This window comes from Parasteatoda tepidariorum, chromosome 6 (genome assembly GCF_043381705.1).
Source record: "Parasteatoda tepidariorum isolate YZ-2023 chromosome 6, CAS_Ptep_4.0, whole genome shotgun sequence".
Taxonomy (NCBI): Eukaryota; Metazoa; Arthropoda; class Arachnida; order Araneae; family Theridiidae; genus Parasteatoda; species Parasteatoda tepidariorum.
Window position 1 is genome coordinate 6,656,690 of NC_092209.1, and position 10,333 is coordinate 6,667,022.

A 10,333-nucleotide genomic window follows, 5' to 3' on the forward strand; every position below is an offset into this window, starting at 1 on the left:
TTTTTTTTTTTGCAATAACGGACCCTATTTGCACAAATTCATAAAAGCGGACCCTGGTTGAAAGAATGTGAGTAATTTTTACACAATTTCACGAAAAACGGACCCTTCACAAAATGTCTGGACAGACTCCTGCTTTAAAACAAAAAAGACTACTAATGTTCAACTCCATGGCCTTATCATTTTGACTCCAATCCAGATGACAAAGGAACTCCTGGATCAACTTTTGGGAGAAATTTAGTTTCGTGGAGGAATTTTTGATTGAACTAATCTGCATTTACGTTGCATGGCAAGGAAAACCTCGAAAGCCTTCCACGGTTAGCCAGACGGTAAGGAGACTCTAACCCATATTTCGTCTACTACTGAGGATATTTAACGGCAGCACTGTGGTCGGTGCGAAGCTGGGTGCGGAATTCGTATCAATCAGCTATCGCCGAGATTCGATCCTGGTTCACCTCATTGGAAGGCGAACGTTCTATTCCCTGAGCCATATCACGGCTCTTCACTACTATTTAAAAAACTTTTCCCGATAGTGTCAACCCAGACATAATTCAAAACTGCATTTTAAGATTTACGTTAAAATAAAGATTAGCCGTTCTCTATCGATCCCGTGCCACCGCGAGACCAAATTCTTTCCAACAGTATGTGTTAATAGAACAGAGGGTAATAAGATCCATGTTATCCAACCACTATTTTTTACAGAAAATATGTTTTCACCTAACAACTCATTGTGAATATTAACAACTAAAATGGTGGTTAAAATAAGAATTTTTTTTATATTTTTATTTCTAATGGCAAAAGAAAATGACAAACTCTTACAAAAAGGTGAACAACAAGTAAGAGAAAAAATTCACTTTCTCATTAACAGATGTCGGCCACTCCAGTAGCGCCTCACCTCAGAGTCCCCACTCAGAGCCGAGCATCTCAATAGATGGTTCCTGTCCGTAAGTTCATTATTCGAGCATAACGGGCAATTTGGGTCAGCGAGAATGCCGATGCGTCAGAGGTGGTTCACCTGGCAATCATGGCCCACCGCAAGTCCGAATTCTGCAACAGCCTTATTGCGGGGCTTATCGGCAATACCCTGTTCTAAGCTGTTCTTCTAACTTCTTAAAGAAATAAGAGAAGTGAGCAACGCAACATAAGAAAATTTAACTTTGATTTTATCACCGTAACACTTTCCGACACAACAAATTTTGATTGAAAATGTTTAGCAGGTGAAGTATTGCAACTGCTGCGATTGTAGAGAATTCGCCACGATGTGTTTTCCGGTGTTGTACCGTTCTCAGACAGAGTGATTTTTTTCGATACCTTTTAAAGTCGTCAACTCAGTTTTCTGAAGCTCTGTCGCCGAGGAAAATTAAAAAAAAGCCACAGTTTAAGTACCTTACACTTGAAGCAATGTGATAATTTAAAACTATGCAGATAATCTTGCCTTGAAGAATTATCTGGTCTTCAGCACAGACAAATAACATAAATATTTTAAAAATTACTTAACTTTTTTAAAAAATCGCCAGTTTGGCGACATTTTTACACCTAGATGAAAATTATTAAAATCACTGTCTTATTCTCAGTTTTCGCAAATTTTATAAGTCCAGGTAATGCGGCATTGGAGTAAATTTTTAAATATTAAAAAATTTGACCACAGACGCTTTTTATTTTCACAAAACCAATGCTATTCTCCACATTGATGTTTTGTAAAATTTTCAAAATAAGAGTAGACAGCGCTGGCTTTAGATAGGCTAAACTCGACCTAACGGTCATTCGTAACAGTTGCAAAGTCACAGTAGTTATGAAAATAACATGTTATTCGCATAAAAGTATCCTTTCATATTACGACGGAGGCTTCACAAAATAGCCTTAAATAATAAGCCAACTGCATGAATAAAATACGACTTACGAGTAATTTTTGAATAAATTAATAAAATGTGAGTAAATAATGTGAACTAACACCTTAAAAGATTGTTGTGCTGCTTATGACATGATCCCATTAAGATGCTGGGGCCTAAAATGACGCCAAGAGAGTGGAATGACTGAGCCAAAGCATACATCAAAACCTGGAAATAAAAACACCTAAATTAAACCGAATAATAAAAACTGCTAAAAACTCATTTGATAATATATTTTTTATTCCCCGTATTTTATACAGATAAAAAAAATTGCGCAAAATTTCTATACATTTTCAAACCTTTATTAAAATAAATAATTAAAGTAATAAAACACTCATAAAAATTTATTTTTGACACAGAATTATCCTTGGATCAATGAATTTTACGACTTTAAGGAAAAATTATTTTATTATTTCCAACAATTCCAGAGATGTGGCAAAATATGTTGAAATGAAATAAACATTAAGAGACTAGAACGATCAACCACTTTCTTGCCTTAATTATTCGGCCCATATTTTTGAGCAAGTTTGAAAATTTTATAAATAGCAAGGAGTCGCATAAATGTGGAGACACATTTCTGGAGGAGTTAGGGCACATTATCAACATTTGAATTTAATAGAAACCTATGCCCGGATATGTCCTCACACTCCTCTAGGATCACGAAAGAAACAGTTCATAATAGAGACGTTCCCCTAGCGTTGTAAGAACCACTTCCGGGCATGAGTTCATACACAATTTTTAACCTGTTGAAGTTCCCTAACTCCCCTAGAAGTTAGTCACAACATTTATATCGAGGAACGGTCTTGCTTTGGGGGTTACTAAAAAATCAAACAATCAATGCATTATTAATAATCACCGGTTATTATTAATGATGATCGGATTTTACCGTAACACATACAGTTCATAAATGAATAGAGTGATCAATAGATAATTACCCTGGGAGAAAACATCTTATTCCATTCTGGTTGAAAGAGATGATAGAGCCCTAGTTTTGCTCCCTCCAAACTGAGAGTTCGTAGAAAGATGCTCAAGAGCAGGAGATGAGAGAGGACGGTGATGATGTAGATGGCGTTCCCTCTGAAGAAGTCGGTTTTTCGAAGAGCGAAGTAAGTCATGATCCAGACGAACAGAACGGCAGCGACAATTTCGAATCGAAGCTCTCCTGATTCTCCGATGCTTTCACTCCTCTCTAAGATTTTTTCGCTGAAAAAAATAGACATCTTTTTTTTTTCACTCTGTAACGAAGCAAAGCTAAATGTTCTCCAATTTTATATCCCAAACGTAAATACTTTTCACGATATAATATCGTGTTTAACAACAAAAGGAAGCGTTATAGCAAATAATTTTAAAAATATTCAAAATTCCAAAATTCAATATTCCATCTGTCAAGATACTGTTTTTTTTAAAAGTAAAATTCGAGACATTTTAAGAACTTATTTGTCGGAATTATGCAATTTTTTTTATTATATTGTATACGTAAATTTTTTCTTGGATAAACGACAATTTTGTTAAGAGAAAAAAAATTTCTTATAAATTTTTTCCCATTTGCAATCGTTATATTACCATATCGATATTATGACGATATAGATAATGACGTTTATAGTAGATGATCCCCATCCTATAAAGCTTATGATAGATAATATGATAATAACAACACTTACTTTTCAATTACTTCTAAAACAATACTCTTTATAGCTACTGTGATTTTCTAAATTATAAAACCGATTATATTATGGTTAAACAAGTGTAAACAAAACAGAAGTTCAAAAAACCGGAAGAAGCGTCATAAACTTCCGGTTTCATCGCTCCACTGCGTTGCTTTTTGAAAGCAAGCTATTGGAAACCACAAATAAATAATATGAATGAATTGCAATATTTAGAATTTTATCGCCCATTTTGACAATTATTGTAAACATGGGTATTGTAAACTTCTTGGAGGTGTCTAAAAACAGGGGTGACGTATGGGTGGGACATAAGTCGAATTCTTGGCCATAGATGGCGCCCCTGGAAAACAAGAACAACCGCAACCCCAGTGCCCTAATCGCCTTCGACAGCAACAAAAACTTTTTAATTTTTTAAGGATCATATAAACCCTGTTTATTTGGTTAACGGTTTATTTGTTCAACAAAATATTTGATTTTATTAACTTATTTTTCAAAAAAATTCCAATGACTTACTTAAAGAACTCGACAGCTGGATGTGTGAAGTTTACTGTCCTGTCATACACAACATCAGCCTGAGTGTCGTTACTATCTGATGCAAGTCCAGACATGTTCAAGAAAGGCTGTATGGTGGTCATTTCAAGAGTCGCACTCGTTACATCTTCAGCAGGGGATGGGGGATCCAGACATTCTTCTGTGTTCCACATATTGGTGCATCGTGTCCACCGAGGAGGAGAATAGAATGAATTGAAGACGTAAAACATTGTCCAAGCAGTGAGAACACTATAGTAAGCTGTCAGCCAGAATGACAGCATCNGGTTAGCGCTGATTTCCAGCTGACGGCGTCCTGTCCTAAGAAACCAGGCCTTAAACTAGCCATTACGAGATATTAAATCACTTTAGTCACACGCGAATGCATCATTCGTGAAACATTGATGTTATTTAAAGGGAACTTATTTTCAATGTACTTGATTTCTCAGAGGATTCAAAGAATATTAAACAATAAAAAATTGCAAGTATTTGATAATTTCACTTTCTTAAATTAAATATTCGCCGTCTGAAAAAGCATAAAAAGTTGAAGACTAAATGAACAATTCGAAAAAAAAAATGTTTTGGAATAACAAGCTGGCTCATGTAAACATGAATAAACACTACATTTTTTTTAAAAAAAAGTTGTAGTTAACCACATTTGTAACAAAGTAGTTGTAGTTATAGTAAACTAAAAATATAATGTAGTTTCACTTAAGTATCTATACTAATAATATAGGTACTATAGGGTAATAGACTTTTTTTACGGCAGAACGAAATGTATAAGTACCTTTATTTATGAGACTGTTTTTTCTTTAACTTCAAATCTTTTTTGTTATTAAGAAAACCAGAAAAATTGCCAGTAAAGGAATAATCAAGGAATATAAATACAACTCTTGAAAATTAAAACGTTAGCGTAGTACTTGAAGTGCTTGACGTCAAAATGAATAAAAAACAATGTAACGGGGAATTTTTTTTTTTTGGCCATTAACGCAACCTATGATCATCTTTATCAAGGTTCGTACGATTCTTAAAAATTAAAAAAGTATAATCAGGTACCAAAAAAAAAAATGCATTTTAGTAAATTTATATCCACCACTACGCTGAAATTTTTTAAAATAAATTTACCTAGTTTCTAAATAGTCAACTTCGTATTTTAATTTTAAAGTGAAACTAATAAAAACAAATTTTCAGCAATATAACATTGACACTACTTTTTAATGGGGCCGCAATAACCTGGATTCCGTTAGACACAAGTTCGTGAGACTGGCTGTTCGAATCCAGCCAACGAAGACTGTCCGTGTAGGAAATGGTGACTGGAGCACGTAAATCTGTCGAGTCAGTCTTCCATGTTCCCATAGTAAATTATATCGCTGGGGGTACTGGATAGGAGAGTGATCGTTCTCTGGTTCAGGGCAAAATTACGATCTGTAGAAGTATAAATGGATGTATGAATGGGTCCATCCTATAACAATACCCCCAATACAATAGAAGAGAGAAGGCCTCAGCACGGGTTACCCTAAACGAGAAATTTGATCCTTTAGTAGTCCAAACGTAATGGCATCTTTCGTATTTACCACCACTGCGCAGCTTAGTAGCCCTAATGTAATGGCATCTTTCTTATTTTTTTTATTCACTGCGCAGTTTATGTGCGTTACATCGGACTACTAAATTGATCCGTGTTGAAGCCTCTTTTCTTCTTGGAGGCATTGACTATAAACAGGGGTGACGTATGGGTGGGACATAAGTCGAATTTTTGGCCATAGATGGCGCCCCTGGAAAACAAGAACAACCGCACCCCCAGTGCCCTAGTCGCCTACGACAACAACAACAACCACTTTTTAATTTTTTAAGGATCATATAAACCCTGTTTATTTGGTTAACGATTTATTTGTTCAACAAAATATTTGATTTTATTAACTTATTTTTCAAAAAAAATTTCAATGACTTACTTAAAGAACTCGACAGCTGGATGTGTGAAGTTTACTGTCCTGTCATACACAACATCAGCCTGAGTGTCGTTACTATCTGATGCAAGTCCAGACATGTTCAAGAAAGGCTGTATGGTGGTCATTTCAAGAGTCGCACTCGTTACATCTTCAGCAGGGGATGGAGGATCCAGACATTCTTCTGTGTTCCACATATTGGTGCATCGTGTCCACCGAGGAGGAGAATAGAATGAATTGAAGACGTAAAACATTGTCCAAGCAGTGAGAACACTATAGTAAGCTGTCAGCCAGAATGACAGCATCATGCTTGCAACGCCAACGCCTGAAAATTTAAAATCATTACGTCATTCTGAAGAATGAAAAAAGTCCCCACAAATGTTTATACACCATAGCTCGAAATTTCGCTCCTCGTGTGATTTTAAAATGGGGACTCGTTTAAACGGGAGCAACAGAGTGGAAGTCTGTAAATATGGAGGATTCTTTCTAATGAATTTTGCGACGATTGAGAAAAAATTAACTTTTAAAGTTCATTTTCATTTTTTTTTTATCTTTACATTCATCATTTAATCACGTTACAAACACAAACATTTAAAAAATTACCTCTTATATAATACGATGTTTATAGTTTATTTTAAAATTATCCATAACTTTGAAAAAATAATCCTCCAAATTTCATTCCGTTTTGATAATTGAACATGCATGAATGTAGTTTTCGTTGCACGTAGGATTATTAAAGCTTAATTTTTCTCTTCACAAAAGGGCGGTGTTTTAAAAAACGAAATTTAAAAAAATGTCATGAAATAAGTTACATTTTTGTGCATTACTCAAAATCAGTCAATCCAATTGAAAAATCCCCACGTGCAAACAAAAAAAAGAAAATATTTATTGCAAACATTGTGCCAAAATTTGAAGTAAATCGATTGAAAACTGTAGTAGTTAACAAACACTAGTTAGTTAAATTGTACTAGATACAGCAAGTAAGATAAACATAGTTTAGAGTAAATTGCGTTACAGTTTTGTGATCAATAATCCATATAAAATTTTGTAAATAACTATAAAGCATCAATACCAGGTAAGATGTTACTTTTATCCGTCTCGGGTGCTACTCTTGACCTTTTTCTTGTCCCTCGGGTGATGCATCATATGTTTTTAAAGTAGTAGCCGAAATTCTGTGGACATACTCATTTTGAGCCTTAGGCTGCTAGGCCCATATTTATTTCTAATAATCCCAAAACTACAACCCTCATTTAAAATGATTACAGCCAATTAAGTTTCAATTTCCCTTATTTATATTGAAAGCACCGTTTATTTTTCTTACATAATTGAAACAAATCATTTCAGTAAAATAGTTAAAACGATAATAATTTATTGAAATCTTTTGATAAGTGTGAGCAAATTTACGAATCAACAAAGCGCGCATGTTTATACATGGTGCTGCCTACTCGACATATTTTGTTGTAACTTTTTCACTTTCAAGAAAATCAATTCAATATTTTGGTTTAATAATCTTAAAAAGATAAATTATCGAAAAATGAAATATCTTTTCTTCATTTTTTGAAAAATTAACCCTTTTAACCCCGTTGTAATTTACTGTGTAGATCAGACCTTTAATGTGTAGCTGTGTACCTTTACTGTGTAGATCAGAGTTTCTTAACCGTAGGTCACGTTCTTAAACCGTAGGTCATTTCCCCAATCAAGATCGCGTAGTAAGGGGTCGCCAAAAATATTATCAATATTGATTTTTCTTTAACTTATTCTAATTTTAGCCTAATTATCAAATGATTCGGAGTTAAAAAATAAATTTTAATGCGAAGTTCTCAGAAAACTTCTGACTAGGAGTCATAAAAGAATTTCCAACGATTTCTGGCACTGCATAAGCTTCCTTTTACCCTTTTTCTACGACTTCTTTGTATGAGGCTTATTTGGCTTAATACGACTTATTGATATTAATACGACTTATTTGTGTTGGCATTTTCGTCTTTAGCAACCAGAAGATATAAGTGTCGATCAAATCTAAAAAATACTGAAAGGGTGACAAGCACAACCTTCCCATTGATAATTTCAGGCTGTTAAAAGTAAATGGGTTTTTTTTTCAGAAGTAATCATCCAAGCGGTTACTACTGAACACTCTACTTTCAGACTATAATTAATTTTGAATTTACACAAGTAATTAAATGTATTTGTAAGATTTCTACTTATGTAAAGTTTTAACGTTATTCTATGTCTCAAAATTAAAAATTAAAGTTAATGACCTAAATCTGCACTAGTATATTACAGTACGAGAGAAGAAGAATTTGACTCACACGTACTGTTTGTCTAAGATAGGTACTCTGCCAGACATTCGTCTGGAGCTGTGGCGGTGACTATGGTAACGAGGTATGATTATTTCAAGTAGGGGTGCGGGGTTCCTCTTAAGGACTAGTTTTGGCGAGAGAAAAGGAGACCTCTTCATCGTAGCTACCCTCCCTAAAATGCCCTCTTCTTGCTTCCATAGCACCAGATTGCCGCAGACTTAGTGGCGGTCAGAGTACCTATCTTAGACAAACAGTATGTTGGATTTACACGATGGCAATGAATGGTTGACTTGACTGAATGTGAACAATAACAAGCTTTGTAAAACCGGAAGAAATTTAGAAAACTTCCGGTGTATCCCTCCGCTTACGTTATGCTTACGAGGCGATGTGTGAATAGGCTTAATATTCTAGGAAGTTTTACTACTGTGATTTGTGTTTTAATTTACGCGTAATTTTACCATTCATAATAGCTTTCTGTTATTTATAAATTCTAAAAGATCGTGAGCCTTAAATAAAATTAGGAAAATTAATATCGCAACATAAATAAAGTGCAAGGTTTGCCATGTTTTGAGTGTTATCCCTTATTTGGCTACATTTGTGTAAAATATCACGGTTAGTTATTTTTTGGGTTACTTCTTGTAGGGCATAAATATGCTTGCGGTGTCTTCCAAATTCGTATGTTGTTTGTTTCGTTGAAATTTAAATTTAAAAATGCGTTATATTGTAAACACTACAAGTATAATTATACTTGATGGCTCCCTTTTTCAAACTTTGATGTAAAAATCAATCGGGAGTAGTAATCCAGAAGTCTGTACGACGGATTTTAATTCCTAGTGCCATCTGTGCTCAGCTTTACACGGCGAACCATCCATAGGATCCCACAAAATTGTTGTTTACATTAGAAGGTCCCCTCAGTGGCGGATCCAGCGCACGCGGGGGGGGGGGGCATAGGGGGCATGNATTGAAAATACAGTGGAGAATCCAGCGCGGGGGGGGGTCATAGGGGTCATGACCCCCCTCTAGATTTGAAAAAAAAATTCAATTTTTTTAATAGTTTGCAAAAGAAATAAAATATTTTAAAAATTATTTAAGGGAGCATATACACCTAAGTAGGTCGGAAAAATCGATTTTTTTCTATCTAATTACGTTCTTCACTGTTTCAAGAATCATAATCCAAAAGATTAAAACGAAATTCGTCATAGTTTCATTGTAAACATTAATAACGTTGAAGCGTGCTTCAACAGGTTTAACCAAAGATTGTATAAAGGTGAAGAGGGGAAACTTGCAAAACTCGTAACTAAAATCTGGCACCATGCCAAGAACGATTCAAATCAAGAACGATTATACGGACTCGCATTATTAAACATTCATCGAGAGATTGGTTTCGATGTTGAAAAAAAATCATTGACAGATTTGCCGAAGTTTCTTAAAAACGCGGGGACATTTATTATTTAAAGATTTTGAATACTTGAATTATTTATGTATTGTTCTATCGTTCATTATGAAAAAAAATAAATGCGAAGACTTAAAAATCTCAGTTTCTTTTCTTCTTTTTTTTCAAAACAAAATATTAAAGAAATTTTTTTTTCATAAAAAAAATTAATTGTGGGGGGTAGGAANGGGGGGGGGGGAATCTGAGTCCTATGACACCCCCCAGGAAAAATTTCTGAATCCGCCCCTGTGTCGAAAAGTTTAAGATACCCTGGTGTAGATTACGACGGGACCAGATTCTTTCAACTAATAGTTTGCGAGTAAGGAAATCTCCGGTAAAAGCGTTTTTATTGTACTAGATAATATGATAGGACATAATCTTTTCGCAACACTGCATAGATTAAACGCCAAATTTTGGGACTCTATAATGATGTTTTATATATATACTAGGAGGCTCTGCCCCCTGCTCGCTTACGCTCGCCAACCCCCGAGAATTGCTACGCAATCCTATGTGGTTCACGCCGTGAACCATGGCTCGCTGCGCTCGCTCGCCAATGAACACAATGTTCTAGCACAAAGACATA

The 10,333-nt window shown here is 34.9% G+C and overlaps 1 protein-coding gene across 1 annotated transcript in view; it reads right to left on the reverse strand.

Moving 5' to 3' along the window:
- LOC107439258 (sodium- and chloride-dependent betaine transporter) overlaps positions 1-10,333 on the reverse strand; it is a gene marked incomplete in the record, with an annotated part of 53,561 nt that overhangs the window by 23,124 nt on the left and 20,104 nt on the right. Inside the window, 3 exon segments of the mRNA XM_071181944.1 lie at positions 1,951-2,054; positions 2,822-3,089; positions 4,064-4,241. Of these exon segments, the coding sequence (XP_071038045.1) occupies positions 1,951-2,054; positions 2,822-3,089; positions 4,064-4,241 (550 nt within the window).